Source organism: Cervus canadensis, chromosome 18 (genome assembly GCF_019320065.1).
Source record: "Cervus canadensis isolate Bull #8, Minnesota chromosome 18, ASM1932006v1, whole genome shotgun sequence".
Lineage (NCBI taxonomy): Eukaryota > Metazoa > Chordata > Mammalia > Artiodactyla > Cervidae > Cervus > Cervus canadensis.
The window spans coordinates 27,796,927-27,814,038 of record NC_057403.1 but is presented as its reverse complement, the minus strand read 5'-3'; the positions used below and the strand labels follow the sequence as shown (position 1 = coordinate 27,814,038).

The 17,112-nt window shown below is 46.0% G+C and overlaps 1 protein-coding gene across 4 annotated transcripts in view; it reads right to left on the bottom strand.

The window, feature by feature from the left end:
* Positions 1–17,112, bottom strand: part of LOC122420122 (WT1 interacting protein) — a 24,852-nt gene extending 7,740 nt beyond the window's left edge. The window contains exons 1-2 of one of the 4 annotated variants that reach the window (XM_043434882.1): positions 15,814–17,112; positions 9,998–10,099 (exon numbers count right to left, since the gene is read on the bottom strand). In XM_043434882.1, coding sequence (XP_043290817.1) covers positions 9,998–10,099; positions 15,814–17,101 — 1,390 coding nt within the window. In that variant the 5' untranslated portion in view covers positions 17,102–17,112. The remainder of the gene's footprint in view (positions 1–9,997; positions 10,100–15,813) is intronic. The other 3 variants (XM_043434883.1, XM_043434880.1, XM_043434881.1) reach the window with 3 other exon arrangements.

Sequence of the window (17,112 nt, the reverse complement as noted above, 5' to 3'; positions counted from 1 at the left end):
ATAGATACAGAGAAAAGTTTGGCTGTTCCAAGACACAGGGGGTTGGGGATAAGAAAAATGAGTGATGTGATATTTTTTTAGTTTAAATAAATTGGAAAAAAAAAAAAAAACTTTAAAAGAAAAAGGCACACTTGTCAAATCCAAACCACAGCCCCAGCAGACCCACCAGCAGCTATGAGAGGCATTCCCATTAGTCAGGAGATGACAATCCCTACCCAGGAACAAGAGGGAACCTCCTCCACCTGATGAAGCACATCTACAAAAGCCCCACAGCTAACATCAGACGTAATAGTTAAATATTTTTTTCACTTTTACCCTTAGGATTCAACAGTATACTAGAAGTGCTAGACAGTGCACTCTCCTTTTTGAATTTGAACTCTGGAGTTATAGTTCTATGGTTTGGGGGAGGGGTTAGGGATTTTCTTTTTTGTTTTTGCATTAGGATGCTCTGATCTGATTCTGACAGGGACACAGAGTGCTAGATGCTCTTGTTGACTTCCAGCAAACGGGATGGGGGAAATACAGCAGATCTTGGTAAATTCCTTTATAATAATGGTTTGATTTTTTAATTTCAAGAGAAGCTTCTTTTCCAATGTATGCTTTTTCCTTTTTGCCCATTATCCTTATCATTTGCTATAGGTGGCTTATTTTGCATTCCTGCAGATGATGTTGCAAGTGTTTCATCTAGTGAACTGAAAATTATTGCTTAAAAAAAAGTGGAAAGGCAAAAACTGTCTTTAAACACAGATGACAATTTTGTTATATAGAAAAATCATAAGAAATATACAAAAAAAAAACTACTAAAACTAATCAGTGTGTTTAGCAAAGTTGTAGTAAAGGTGGTCAGTATATGAAAACCAAAAATATTTTTATAATCTAGCAGCAAGTGATTAGAAAATAAACTTATAATTTTAAAAATACATTTATAATAGCATCTGAAGAAAAACCATAAAATACTAAGGAATAAGTTTAATGAAAGATGTGTCTGATTTGACTCAGTAAAACCAAAGCTTGCTGGAAAAAACTGTAAAAGAGCTAATAAATAGAGACCACTGTTGGAAGACAGTTCTCCATTGGACTGCTTCCATTCTTAACACATCTTTCAAACACAGGGCTGGTAGCTTTCATTCCAGATTATCTTTCAGGATATCCAGGACGGATATCCAGGATAATATATCCAGATTATCCAGGACATCTGTGGAGCAAACTGCTTAGAAGACAGAGACAGCATCTCCCTTTGCGGCAGAGGGCAAGTCTGTTTGCTGTTCAATCTAATAAAGATAATGGGCTTCTCTGGGAGAAGAATCTGACAGCTTTGCTGGCAGCCCATTATAAAATCCTGGGGTTCCCTAAGCTCAGGGTTCCTCAGCCATGACATACAGACCCACTGCACAAGCAGCGCTCGCTCACCTGGTATCCACATCACCACTGTGGGACTGAGGAGGACACACACAACCAATGCAAACGTGAAGCTCACGCTGCTTGCAGTACTGTGAGTATCTGCCCCAGGAGGGTCGTGTCTTCAGCCAGCACCCATGAAACACTGGCAGGCTAAAGAAAAATCTCAGACCTTGCACAGTTCCTGACAACCATCTTCGTGCTTCAAATGTTCTCATACTGATTCTGCCCCAATTGATCTGCACATTTCAGTGCCACCCAATCAAGTTCCCAGCACTCTTTCTTTTGTGGAAGTTGATGTTCCAATGTTTTAATTTATATAGAAACACAGAGAACCTAGAATAGCCAAAATAATCTTGGAAAAGATCAACAAAACAAGAAGACTAACATTATCTATTTTAAGATTTACAGAAGTCAAGACAGTGTAATATTCTGGTAAGGAGAGACAAAAAGATCAGTGGAACAGAATGGAGTCCAAAAACAGACCCATAAATATTTCAAGAAACATGCAAGTGGGAAAGCAAAAGTCCTTCCAGTACATGGTGCTGAAACAACCAGACAGTCATATGGAAAAAAAAAAATAAGACTCAATACCTCATACCATACAGAAGATGAAATAGTCATCAACCTAAACATAAAAATGAGAGACCTAAAACTTCTGGAAAAAAACAAAGGAGACTATCTTCATAACTTAAAGGGAGACAGAAAAATTTATGTCACAAAAATAATAACCATAAAACAAACAAACAAAAAAACCCTGAAGAAAATATTCACAAAACATCTAAAAAGAAATTTTACCATATATATTCCTAGAACTAAACAATAAAAGACAACTCCCAATTTAAAAACTGAGCAAAAGAGGAACTTCCCTGGCAGTCCAGTGGTTGAGACTTCAAGCTTCCAGTGAAGGAGCTGCAGATTCAATCCCTGGGTGGGGAACTAAGATCCTATATGGTACATGGCAAGGCCAAAAAATTTTTAAAAACAAAATAAAAAGGGAGTAAAAACAAAATTAAAAATTATTAAAAAAAAAAAAACAGGGCAAAAGACTTGAATAGACTTCACAAAAGAAGAAAAAAATGGCCAAGAAACAAAAGAAAAAAGATGCCTAAACCTCATTAGTTCTCAGGGAAATATATATTAAAACCACAGTGAGCTACCACTTCACACCCATTAGAATGGCTAAAATTAAACAGACTAAAATACCAGCTGTTGGCTAATATGTAGAATGACCCAACTCTCTTACATTTCGAGTAGGAGTTTAAAATGATACAGCCCCTTTGGAAAACAGTTTGACATTCTCTTATGAAATTAAACATACACTTAGCCTACGACCCAGAAATTCCATTCCCTGGAATCTACCCAAGAGAAATGAAAACATTTGTCCACAAATGACCTGTACTAGAATGTTCATAGCACAACCTAGTATCTACCAACAGTTAAATGGAAAAACAAAGTGTGGTATATATTCATACAACAGAATCTTACTCAGTAATACAAAGGAGGGAACTACTGATACATGTAACAACATGGATTTAAAACAAAAATGCTTAGCAAAAAAAAGGGGGGTGGGGAACAACTTTAAAAAAAGAAAGAAAATAGTACATATTAATTGCATTTAAATGAAGTTCTAGAACAGACAAAACTAATGTATGGTGGCAGAAATTGGAACACTGAAAAAAAATAAAATAAATTAAAAAACAAAAAAGAAATTGGAACACTGGTTGAAAGGATATGATGGGGGAATCATACGGAGATCAACTGGAGAAAGGACAAGACAGAGTTTCTTGCAGTTTTTTTCCTATTATCTTTGTTAGGGGTGTAAGTTGCATAAATGTACATACTTATGCTAAATCTCTGAACTATATACTTAAGATCTGTTTGCTAAGCAGTATGTAAATTTTGCTCAATTAAAAACAAAAACAAAGATAAACCGAGTATATCCTGTGCCAGAGTAAAGAAGTCTTCAAAGAAAAAAGTGGGTACATGTCAAAAGAGCATAGGAGCCAGTGGGAAGGGACTTCTCTGGCCAAATTTGAGACAATTTGTGCATCAAAAGAATAATGATGGTACTGCAACACATTACATGAATACAAATCCATAAGTAATAAGAATTCTCAGAAAATATATATTTGCCCCTGCTCATACATTTAAAACATTCCTTAAGTTTTCTGGAAAACATAATTTAGAACTGTATCAACTTTATTGGAGAATTATTCCCTAATAAAATCTGTCCTATTGTTAAGTGGGGAAAAAAAAAATTCCCTAGGAGAATGCACCTTCAACAACACACCTCAATGAATTCCCAGACAGACTTCCACAATCACAAACTAGAAAACCCTGGTGGTCCAGTGGTTAAAATTGCACTTTCACTGCCTAGGGCCCAAGTTCTGTCCCTGGCTGGGGAACTAAGATCCCAAAAGCCGAGAGGTGCAGCCAAAAAAGAAGAAAGTAATGAAGCAAGAATAGGTGAGGAAAAGAATTTACAACACATATAACCAACAAAAGAACTTTTATCCAAGATGCATAAAGAATTCCTAGAAATCATGAAGAAAAAGTCAAACAACCCAATTTAAAAATGGGCAAAAAGGGGCTTCCTTGGTTGTTTAGTGGTAAAGAATCCACTTGCCAATGCCGGAGACACGGGTCTGACCCCTGGTCCGGGAAAATCCAACACCCCATGGAGCAATTAAGCCTGGGCACCACAGCTACTGAGCCTGTGCTCTAGAGCCCCAGAGCCGCAAGTACTGAACCCAAGTGCCCTAGAGCCTGTGCTCCGCAACGAGAGAAGCCACTGCAATGAGAAGCCCATGCAGCAATGAAAACCCAGTATGGCCAAAAATTAATTAACTGATTTTTTATAAAATGGGTAAAAGACTCAACAGGTACTTTACACACAAAGGCATTCAAATGACCAACAAATACATGAAAAAGTGTATGAATCATCAGTATTCATCAGAGAAATTCAAAGTAAAATCACTAACGTATCACTCCAGTATGGCAGAAACCAACACAACTTTGAAAAGCAATCTTCCTCCAAGTAAAAAATTTATTAAAAAAAGAGAAAGATATCACTCTACCTCTACCAGAATGGCTAAAAAGACAATGCCAAGTGTTTGCAGGAATAAGGAAAAACTGGAATTCTCATACACTGCCAGTGGGATTATAAATTGGGTTTGTCTCCTATGGAAACCACCAGCACCTACTAAAGCTACACACAGCTGACAAGAAAGTTCACTGATCTAGACTCCTGATTCTGGAAGACAGATCTGAAGAAGTGAAACAGTGCAACAAAGGGAGAGGAGATATGGATAATATGAAGGAGTGGCTAAGAGAAAAGTAGAATAGAATGACAAAGACTAATATTTCTAATTTGAATTTTATAAGTAAATAATAAAAACAATGGGAAAGAAGGAAATTTTTGAACATAAAATAGCTAAGATTGTTCTCATATTGACAGTTTTCAGATTCAGGAGTCAAAATGAATCCTGGACAAATAAAACTCATACCTACACCCATCAAGCTATAAAAGAACACTTTAAATCATCTGTACTTTTTTCCTAATTGATATGTGAAATATTTTAAATACCCTGGAAAATGATCCTTGGAAGTTATGATTGTGGCAGTATACAGTTTGTTTTCCCACATGCTTCACAGTCAGTCTCTTTAACAAATCCAGTTTTTTAACTCTAATGTAGCCAAATTTGTCAATCCCTTCTTCTTAAGTGTGGTGATTTTTGTGAGTGGGAAAAAAAACTTTCTTAACCAAAAGATTGATAGAGGTAATTTTCTATACTTATTTCTAAAATTATCACGTTTTTCTTTACACATTTTGGTACTTGATCCACTTGGATTTAATTTCATTATTTCATAGGGATAACCACTTTTCCCAGAACCACCTGCAATGCCATCTCTATCATCAATTAAGTTTTCACACAGACATGGGTCTGTTTCTAAACTCTCCACTCTGTTCCAGTGGTCTATTTGTCCATCCTTGCCCCAATACCGCATGAAATTACTAATCCAACTATACAGTATACATTGACACCTGGTAGTAGAAGCTTCCCAACTTACTCTTTGTCAAGATCATCTTAGTATTCTTAGCCTTTGGCTCTTGCATTCAAATTATAGAATTAGCCTGGCAAATTCATGAAAACCTGCTTAAGTGGAATTACAATGCATTATAGATCAATTTGAAAAAACTGGCATCTCAACACTATTGAATATACCCATGTTCAATGGTACATGAATATGGATATATTCATAAATATTTACATGAATATGGTGTATTTCTTATCTTAGTTCAACGACTAGGACTTCCAGTACAATGCTGAATAGAAGATATGATTGCAGGCTTTGTCCTTTCCTCTTTTAAAGGTCCATTTTTCTTATATTTCACCACTGAGTGTGATGTTTGCATAGATTTTTAGTAACCAACTTTCACCAGGTTGAGAAAGTTCCTTTTTATTTCTAACTTGCTAAAATCTGAAATGTCAGGAATTTCCCTGGTGATCCAGTGGTTAAGAATCTGCCTTGCAACCCAGGGGACATGGGTTCAATCCCTGATAGGGGAACTAAGCTCTCACATGCCACAGAGCAACTAAGCCCTCGAACCACAACTAGATAGTCCACGCACCACAACGAAACATCATGCCTGCTGCAACTGAAACCTGATGTAGTCAAAATAAAACAAATATACAAACTTTAAAAAAAAAAACAAAACTGAATGTCAGGGCTTCCCACGTGGCTCAGTGGTAAAGAATCCACCTGCCAATGCAGGAGACATGGGTTCTATCCCTGATCCAGGAAGATCCCACATGCCAAGAAGCAATTAAGCCCCGGTGCCACAACTATTAAGCCTGTGCTCTAGAGCCCAGGAGCCACAACTACTGAAGCCCATGTGCCCTAGAGCCTGTGCTGCACAGTAAGAGAAGCATCTGCAATGAGAAGCCCACGCTGCAACCAGAGAGTAGCCCCCACTTGCCGAGAATAACGAGAGCAACCACGAGCAATGAAACCCAGAACAGCCAAAAATAAACAAACAAAAGTTATTTTTAAAAATGTGAATGTCAGATTTTATTGACCTCTTGTTCTACTCCTATTGAGACGATCATAAAGTTTTTCTTCTTTGTTAACGAGGTGAGTTACATTAATGAGTTTTCTACTGTATACTGTGTAAGAATACTCAAGTATTCTTCAGATAGGCTCAACTTGGTTATAATATATTATCTTGATTCATACACTGCTGAATTTAATTCAAGAGGGGGAAAAAAAGGAGTAAATAAAATAAATAGTACAAGAAAAAATTCCCAGAACCGAAGGGCAAGTCTCCAGTCTGACGGGACTCTGTGTGTGTGCCCAGCACAACCAATGGCACAAAGCCGAGAGCAAACATAAAGAAAGTACCCTGAGCTCAGCTGCCGCACTGCCCGACTTCAAGAGCACCATTTCTGCTGCATCTACGTAAACGGCACTGCCTGGAACTGTGCAGTTCACAGCCCTTTCCAGAGGCTATTAGAGCCAGAGCAATGACAGCCGTCTTCCTGAGACTCTCAAAAGGAAAAAACAGGTCACACACACAAAAATGAGACTCAGAATGGCATCAAAATTTAGCAGGAGCCATGGCTTCTGGAAGATAAATCTACAACTTCAAAATGCTTAGTGCGGGACTTCCATGGTGGTCCAGTGGTGAAGACCCCACACTTCCCCTGCAGGGGGCCATGGACTCCACCCCTGGATCCCACATGTCGTGTGGTGCAGCCAAAAGGACAAAAAAAAAAACAACAACATGCTAAACAAAATGCTTAGAGAAAATTATTTCCAATTTGGAAGTCTATTCTCAGTCAACTATAAATTGTGAGGGTAGAATAAAGGCATTTTAGACACACCAGAATTCAGAAAATGTACCTCCCACATGCCCTTCTTTAGATAACTGAAGCAAAACACTGGACACTCTTTGGGTGGTTTCACAGCTTCAAGTCTTCCCTACTTATCCAAGTTGTGTTCAGTATCCAGCCTTACCTCAGACAGCTTGCTGTGTTTAAGGGAAACTTGAATTCACCCCCCTTATCCATGGGTGGGCCTGATTAGTATAAAGCTAATTCTTCCTTTATGTTGGTTCGGATACTCAGGCAAGTAAAGTCAATCAAATCACAGCACTCCCCCCAGCCACAGGGGTTGGTTCAGGAATCCATGTGAGATGATCTGGCCAATGACATGCAAGAAGATTGTTGCTAGGTGTTTTCTGGAAAAGAAGTGTCTCCACCCCAAAAACATGACCAGAAGAAATGCCCACTCTTTCTTCAGACCATTGATGTGGCAATGGAAGTCTCAAGCTGCCTCAGACATTTCATAAGAGAAGTTGCCCTGAGGATAAAGCCAAACACAAGGGAAACCCAGCCAAGCTTTTGGCCTAAGCCAAAAGGGCCGAGGCCACTAGATCATTCCCAGCCTAAAGCCAGTCCTATCTCTGGGCTCCCAGTTCACTGAGTTAAGAAATATTCTTAACAGTTCAAGCCTCCTCAGCAGTTTTCCTGTTACCTGCAGCTGAAAGCTTTGTGGAGACTGTTGATTCAATCCAAAGAGTATACACGTGAAGGTACAGAATGAACACTCCACAGGGGTTCAGAGGACAGCTGGCTCAGACTACAGAGAGGCCAGGGACTCCTAAGAGGGGAACTCAAAAGAATGCCTACAACAGTGGAACATCTGGGGGGAAAAAGAACTAAAGATAAAAGTCAAGACAATGCAAGGAGAAAAAAAAGTTTAAAGAAGAAAAAACTCCAGGAAAAGTAAATGACTACAGAAAAAAGAAGATATAATCACAGTGTAATTCTTAGCTCTGCAGTAAATAACATTTATAAAGTCACATAATGTAGTAATATAAACCTGGTTTATTGATATAATCACAACTTAAGATGACTATACTGAGAAGATGGAAGGAGAGAAGGGAGAACAGTCAGTATAAGAACAGCCCCTATTCTGAGGGCTTCCCTGGTGGCTCAGTGGTAAAGAGTCCACCTGTCAATGCAGGAGACACAGGTTCGAGCTCTGATCCAGAAAGACTCCACATGCCACAGAGCAACTAAGTCTGTGCTCTAGAGCCTGGGAGTTGCTACTATTGAAGCGCACATGCCCTAGAGCTCAAGCTCCACAAGAGAAGTCATCGCAATGAGAAGTCCACACACTGCAATAGAGAGTAGCCCCTGCTTGCCTCAACTAGAGATAAGCCCATGCAGCAAGAAAGACCCAAACAAAGCACAGCCAAAAATAAAGAAATAAAATTATAAAAAAAGAATCTATTCCTCACTTACCACAGCAAACTCAAGTAAAACATGGTTAAAAAACTCAAGTAAATAATTTCTAAAACTGATGCATCAAGAAACAGCCGTGTGCACTGTTAGAACATGGAGATGTCTACTAGAAGAAGTTGCTAAAAAATACCAAGTGAGAGATACCAGGGGTAGGAAGACAAGTGCTTTTTTGCTATTGCAAAAATTGCTTCTCAGGACTATTTGACGTAATACTAGGCACATATTACACTTTTATAATATAAAATACTAAAATGTTTTGTGTAAATAAATAAAAGATGTCTGCTTAGGGGCAAAGTATGAAAGAACAATATGAACATCAAGAATGTAGATTTATTAGGTTGGTTGGATTATAGTTACTTTTTATAACTTTAAGTTAAATGATGTTTATATTTTATACCATGTGTAAAATCAGGACAAAAAATAAACTGCAGGGAAAAAAATACTAGCCCGTGTATAGGCAGGCAGAAGGCACATCACTGGCTCCACAAGCCCCACCCAGGCAGCCAAGAGATATCAGTACCCTGCTAAGGACAGAGGTTCCAAAGACAAGGCTCAAGGACTTCCCTGGTGGTCCAGTGGTTAAGACTTCCCCTTCCATCACAGGAGATGTGGGTTCAGTCCCTGGTTGGGGAGCTAAGATCTCACATGCATGGAGGCCAAAAAAACCAAAACATAAAACAGAAGCAATATTGTAACAAATCCAATAAAGAGTTTAAAAACTGTCCACATCAAAAAAAAAAAAAAAAAAAATCTTGGGTCGTTGCTGGGGGCCCAGTGGTTAAGAATCTGCCTTCCAATGCAGAGGATTCGAGTTCGATCCCTGGTCTGGGAACTAAGATCCCACATGCCTCGGGGCAAGTAAACCCATGTACCGCAACAACTACTGAGCCTGCTGCTCTGGAGCCCAAAGAGAAGCGCATGCACCACATGCACCTCAACGAAGAGCCCACCCACCACAACAAAGACCCCACATGCTACAACTGAGAACTGAAGCAGCCAAAAATAAATCGTTTAAAAAAAAGACAAAAAACAAGGGTTAGAGGGGCAGCTTTTCCCTATGACCAGCAAAAGGCTCTTCCCTGTCCCCGCATATCCCCACCCCCAGGGTCCAGCAGATCTCTCAGGAGCCTAGGGCCCTCAAATAGTCCAAGCCAGAAGGAAAGGCATCATGACTCAGCCTCCTCCACACTCCAGCCTGGGCCAGAGCTGGGTGATCCATCTGCCTGGAACTTTGGCACAAAGGGGTTCACAGTGCAAGAGGGATGGAAGGGGAGAATGTTACCTACCACAGGAGTTGCAGGTGAAGCAATCAGTATGATATAGGCTCCCCATCGCCTGGCATGCCTGCCTTGCTCCATAGATGCCAAGCCCACACTTGATGCAAATGCCTATGGAAGAAGAGGCAGGAGAGAGCAGCAGTTAGCACCATGACTGTGGACTTGAACAGCTATGCATCTGACTCCCAGTCCCCGTGCTGCCCAGTCATGGGATCTGGGGCAAGGGAAATTCCAGAGTCCTCCATCGCCCCATTACTAACGGCTAACATGGGGATAGTAAGGGTACCATTAGGGCTTCCCTGGTGGCTCAGATGGTAAAGAATCTGCCTGCAATGCAGGAGACCCAATCAATCCCTGGGTCTGGAAGATCCCCTGGAGAAGGGAATGGCTACCCACTCCAGCATTCTTGCCTGGAAAATTCCATGGACAGAGGAACCTAGCAGGCTACAGTCCATGGGGTCGCAAAGAGTCAGACATGACTGAGCGACTAACACCCACACAGACATACATACACACACACACACAAGGGTACCACTACTTAGGGTTTGCTACCGTTGTCTGAGGATTCATAGAGTTTAGCAGCGCACCTGGCAAGTCAGAGCTAAGTGACACTGTCTGTGCCATCAAAATTACAAGGACACCTTTACGACTAGAAAGTTGTTCTAAGCCCCTTCATCTTGACCTGCTATCGGACTGGGGGAAATTCCTTTCTGCCGTCTATGAACCAAAAAGAATGAAGACCACACAAAGAAAGCGGAGCCCTGACCCTCCCAGCCACACCTCCCTCATTGAATGATAATGTCAGTTTAATCTCTTGTTCAGTCCACACAGAGATACTGATGCCCTGCATAGTTTAGGTGCCAGAGATTTTGCAAGGCACCAAATTCCCACCCCCAAGGAGCCTGTATTCCAGTGAAGGGAGACAAACAACAGGTAAGTCACATCTCAGGTGGGAAAAAGTGCTATGGAGGAAAAGAAGGCTGATTAAGAGTATGTCTAGGGGCTCCTCCCTGGAGGTCCAGTGGTTGGGACTTCGCCTTCCAGTGTAGGGGGGTGTGGATTCGATTCCTGGTGGGGGAGCTAAGATCCCACATGCCTTGCCCCCTCAACATAAAACATAAACAAAAAATAAAACAGAAGCAACATTGTAACAATTTAAAAAAAATTTGAAAATGGTCCAAATTAAAAAAAAAAAAAGAATATATCTAGGGACTTCCCTGACCGTCCAGTGGTTAAGACTGCACTTCTTATGCAGGGGGCACAGGTTTGATCCTCAGTCGATGAACTAAGATCACACATGTCTCGCAGTGTGGCCAGAACAAACAGGAATATGTCTGAGTGTGTGATTTTTAAAGTTTAAAGAGGGTGTCAGACAAGGCCCCAGTGACAAGGTGATATCTGAGCAAAGGTTTCAAGGAAAAAATGGAGGGAAGCTGCTCTGCAAGGAAAACTAGGTGGACTTGGGGGCCACCCTAGTGTGGGGTGCTAAGCAGGCAAGGGAGGGGTGGTAAAGAGAGGGGTGACCAGCAATGCCAGGGCGAAGGCCAGCATGAGCTTAAGGGACTCTCTGGCCAGCCCGCCTGGAGACCTGGACTGAAGGTGGCCAACCCAGACACCAGAGCTTCTCTCTCAGACTCACCCAAGGTCTCCCAGGCCACAAAGGGCCTAAGATGGGTCCCCTGGACTCTAAGTCCTCTGGCAGGAGCACATCTCTCTGCTTAACATTTAGCATGGTTGAGCCTCTCCCACCTGAACAAACCTCCATCAGCTACCCCATTCTCCCTCTCCCTCCAGTCAAGAAAGAAAGTTCAGTCCACACCCCGTCATTTCCTAACGGTGAGCTCTATGGACTTCCTCTTCTGGTCTTGCCAGCAGCGGCCCTCCTCTCAAGTCCCCAGGATATGACCTACACCCGCCTGGCTTTCTGGTTCTCTTTTCCCAGTTCTACTGGGTATTCCCTTGCTCAATCCTGGACCTCCTATGCCTAAGTCTCCCCAAGAAAGGGCCAGTCAGTGCAGATGCTCTCAAACCAGGCAAGAATGTAAAAGTGGCTGATGAGGCCCCAGGTGAATGGAGGAGAGAGGCATGGCTGGGGGAGGTCACGGCCATCGGCTCCACTGACAGCTACCAGGCCTGCTAGAGAGTCTGATTTTTCCAGAAAAGCTAGAAATCTGGATTTATGTATGAAAACTTTCCACGCAGAAATAAATCATCAACGTTCATGTTTTCAGAATTTGGAAGCCAAACACACCGTGTCTGCAGGTCTCCACTCGTGGCTTTACCCCATTTCCCCGGGGAAGTCCCATCTGCTCCCAACTGCTCACTCCTGAAGAGGCTCCTGGCACCCTGCCCAGCCCAGATTCCTTTCCTGAGCCACTGATCCACCTCCCAGACCACCGCAGGCCCAGAACAGAGTTCTGGGTTCCTGCTCAGGAAACGGCACTTTTGTGTAGCCAGGTTTAGGGAAGTATCCAGATCTACCCTGCCTTTCTCACCTCCAACTCTGAATCCAGTTTCTGTGTTTCCTACTATAAACTTCATTCCCTCCCCTCGCTCCCACTGGTCTGATTCAGCATCATCAATTCTCATTCCACTTGCTGTTTCAACAGTCTCCTTACAGCAAACTGCAGCCAGACTTATCTTTCTAAAGTGAAAATGACCCACCCTCACACCCTCATTCTTGTCCATCAACTCTGAAAACCTGACCTTGTTTTTGTCTAAGTTACCAAAATATTCAGTGAAAGGGACAGAAGTCAGCTGCCCCTGGGGAGCAGAACAGAAGGATGGGCAAGAGGAGAAGTTATAACCTTATTATTATTTGCTTTTTGGTTCTCTTTTGATTTTTTTAATATGAGCTTGCACCACTTTAATAAAAAAAACACCGAGGACAGAGGCAGGCTGTTCAGGGACTAAAAGATGGAGCTGACCAAGGCTTAGGGTGATAGGCGGTACCCTGAAGAGGATGAAGACCACGACTCTGTTGCCTAGCACAGCAACTGAAAAGGCGGCTGCAGCACTGACTCGGAGCCAGACAGAGATTAGAGGAATCAGAGGTACTGGTGAGACACAGGCTGCAGTCAGAACTGAAGACAGCCGAGCTGAGGCAGATCCAGCATGTGGAGTAAACCCACGATTTACCCTCAGGCAAATCCTGAAGCTGCTAGCTGGCTCATAACAGCAGAACCTGGTCAGGAGAGATGTTCATGAAATACAAAGAAGGGCCAAGAGGTGAGTGGGTTCTAGGGCCAAGAAAAAGGGATGGACAGAGAGGAAGAGACACACTGAGGGTGAGGTTTATCAGAGGTCACTTGAGCTTATGCTACCTGCAGACTTCCTGTTGTAAAATGTTACATTATTTTCATACAAGTTGAGGTGTATGAAACTGCCGCATTTATAGCTCTAAAAGGTGGAATAAAGGCAGTAAGATACTAGCAGTTCAAGTAAATAGCTGCTCATATTTTTTAAAAATCAGGAAAATGTAACCTAGATCTCACTTCTCTTAAAAAAGAAAGAGCAGGACTTCCCCCAGGAGTCTAGTAGTTAAGACTCAGTGCTTCCAATGCAGAGGGTGTGGGTTCATTCTTTAGTCAGGGAATTAAGATTCCCCCATGCCGTGTGGGGGAAAAAAACCCCCAAAGATCTATATCATCAGTTACCTCCCACTCCCATGTGACAGCAGTTGCCCTCAGAAAGGATGACCCATTGGCCCCTTCACTTCTCCCACTACTTGCCCAGGTCTGGCCACCTCAGTTTCACACAAAAATTCAGGAGTGATGTTCACTGCAGCACTGTTTCCAATAGCCAGGACATGGAAGCTACCTAGATGTCCATCGACAGATGAATGGATAGAGAACTGTGCTACATATATACAATGGAATACTACTCAGTCATAAAAAGGAATGAATTTGAGCCAGTTCCAATGAGGTAGATGGATCTAGAGGCTGTTATACAGAGTGAAGTTAAGTCAAAAGAGAAAAACAAGTATCACATATTAACTCATATATATGGAATCTAGAAAAATGGTACTGATGAACCTATTAGAAGGGCAGGAATAGAGACGCAGACACAGAGTACAGACCTATGGACCCAGCCAGAGAAGGAGAGGGTAGAACAAATCGAAAGAGTAGCACTGAAACATATACATTACTACATGTAGAACAGATAGATAATGGGAAGCTGCTGGATAACACAGGGAGCTCAACCTGGTGCTCTGTGACAACCTAGACAGATGCGAAGGTGTGGGGGTGGGAAGGAGGTTCAGGAGGAAGGGGACACGTGTATACCTATGGCTGACTCACACTGCTGTACGGCAAAAACCAACACAACACTGTAAAGCAATTATCCTCCAATTAAAAATAAAAATATATAATTAAGAAATTTAAAAACTCAGAGGCCCAGAGAACACACCCTTGCCCAGGCCCTGCAGTGAATGGGGACAGGAAAAAGGGGTAGCTTCTCCAGTAGAGAGTGCTGGAAACTTGTTCTCTTCAGAAGGCACTCAGCTTCTGCTCCTAGCACCTACCTGGTATGACAGACAACAGCTTCCTAAGTCACCACCCTGCTCCCAGGCCTTCTGACAGCAGCCATGGGACCTACCCGACCACAAATTCTCACCATGATGCTCGAAGATGAACAGGTCCCCTCCCAAAGGCAGAACAACCCTCTGGTCTACACACTCCCTTGACCACCTGACCCCTCTTTGCAGCCCTGGGAGCTTAATGGAACCGTCCACTTCCTTACTTGCTTCCTCCTGCCCACATTTTTCCTTCTGGCTGGAATGTCCCTACTGACTAGTAATCTACAACCTCCTTCTCTCTCAAGATCCAGTTCAGGGCAGTCCAGAGCTGCCAGCTGGAATGAATGCATGAAAGACAAACCCCAGGAGGGGCATCATTCCCAGACATGATAACCACCACCCCCTCCAAACCCAGGTGCCTGCTTATCAGTAAAGGAGGGACGGAAGCCCCTCCCCAAGCCTCCTCTCAGAACCTCCAGCCTAAGACTCCCAAGAGTTGTCCAAAGGATGGGATCAAAGGGCCAAGGTCAGACTGGGCAAGGGAGGCTGTCAGAGATTGATGATCTTTGCAAATAATGTGAAGTAGGGTTCCCTTGGGAAACATCCCATATACGCAGCCCAGTCCAGATAGACCGGCTCAGTTCCTCCCACTCAGGGTGGGCTTCCATCCCTCGGCCTCTACCTCCAGCCGCCACCATTATCAAAGCCTCAGGTCAGGTGGGCTCCGGTGGTATCTGGCCGGCCGCCTCCCTCCCTGCCCTGTTCACAGCCCGTACTGCTGAGGGAAGGGAGACACCGGGACTGCGGGGGCCTAACAGCTTCGGCTGATTACAAAGCACCGGGTACGAAGAGCTGAAGCCAAGTACCGAGGGTTAAGAAGAAATTATTCGAGAATAGCTTATTCTGCCTATTAACGTGACTTTTTCTCTCAGGAGCAACGCATCCCGATGATGCCAGAACTGCGGGCCCGGAGACTCAGAGTCTCAGCCACTGTCCTGCACAAGCCCCAGACCTGGTAGTTCGTTCACACACACACACGCACGCACGCACACACACGCTAAGCCACTGTACTACACAAGCCCCAGACCTGGTGGTTCACACACACACAAACACACGCACACTATCTGCGGGAACAAACGTCACCGGCTCCCCAGCCCCACGGGAGGGAGCCGCGCTTTTCGCATCCCGGCCCACCCTGCGCTCTCCTCGACCGAGCCGGCCGCCTACCCGGAGGCCGTCCTCGACCCCCGACGAGGAGAGCGGAGGCCCGGGGCCCAAGCGCGCGGGAGGCGCGGCCGAGCTCGCTCACCGAAGTAGTCCCGCGCCGTGCGCGCCTCCAGCGCCCGCTCCAGCTCTCGGGTCAGCGCCTCCAGCCGCCGCTCCGCCGCGCTCGGGCCGCCCTCCCGGCCCGGGGGCAGCTGGAGCGAAGGCAGAGCGAAAGGGGCCGGCCCGGCGGGCTCCGGGGAGCGAGCCGGCGCGGGACAGGCGCCGGGCAGGAGCAGGTCCGGGTAGGCGCCAGCCGAGCCGCGGGAGCCGAGGCTGGACACGCTGGAGCGGGCGCTGCCCACCGACGGCGGCCCGGGGCCCGCGCGCGGGTCCGAGCGGCCCGAGCGCGGGCTGCCGTGGCGCTGGTCGTAGCCGAGACTGATGCCGCTGGAGCGGGCGCTGCCGCTGCCGCCGCCGCCGTCGGAGCCCGCCAGGCTGGCCCGTGGGCTGCCCGCCGGCTGCGCGCTGAGCTCTGGGGCCGCCGCGCGCCGCGGGCCTCGCTCCCCGCGGCTCAGTCCGTCCACCCCGGCCTCGGGGCCACCGCCGCCGCCGCCCTGCCCCCTGCGGCCCAACGCCTGGGCCGCTTCGTCCGCCGGCCCGGGCCGCGGCCCCCGCCGACCCCGGCCCGGACAGTCGCCGCCCGGCTCCAGCTCCCGCAGGGCCAGCCCGGCCAGGAGCAGAGCCGCCTCGTCCGCGGCCGCCCGGGAGCGCTGCATGGCCCGGCCCGCCGGCCCCGGCGCGTCACCTCCGCCTCCGCTTCCCGCCGCCGCTCCGGCCGCGCCGCCGCATCGTCCGCCCGAAGCCCGGAGCCCGCCCCGGGACCCCTGGGCGCGGGGCGGGGCGGGGCCGGCGCCGGGCCCGGGGTCGCTCCGCCGGCCACGCGCGGTCCGGGGGCCGCGGCGCTTCGCTCGGTGGCGCGCGCGGCGGAGGAATGTGCGCTCGGAGGCGCCGGGCCGCCTCCCCTCCTCCCCGCGGCCGTGCGGGGGGCGGAGGGACTCCTTTGTGGGGGCAGGAATGCGAGGAAGGAGACGGCGCTGCGGCCTCTGGAATGTGGGGGGAGTGGCGGCGGCGGAGCCGCGTTGTCCGCGCTTCGCCCGGAGCTCGGAGGGGCGCGGGGGCTGGGCTGGGCCGCCGGGCCGTGCGGCTTGGAGCTGGCCCTCGAGTGGAGGAGCGGCCAACTGTGTGTGGCGCCGCGGGGAGGGCCCGGCCTCCGTCGTGCGACCCGACCGTCGGGCCGCTGGAAAGGTCCCGTATTCCAGCGGGCTGAGCAAGAGGCGGCTCCCCCAGTCCAGGCCAGAGAAATATGAGCAGTTGACAGACGTTTCCCACATCCTCCCCCATC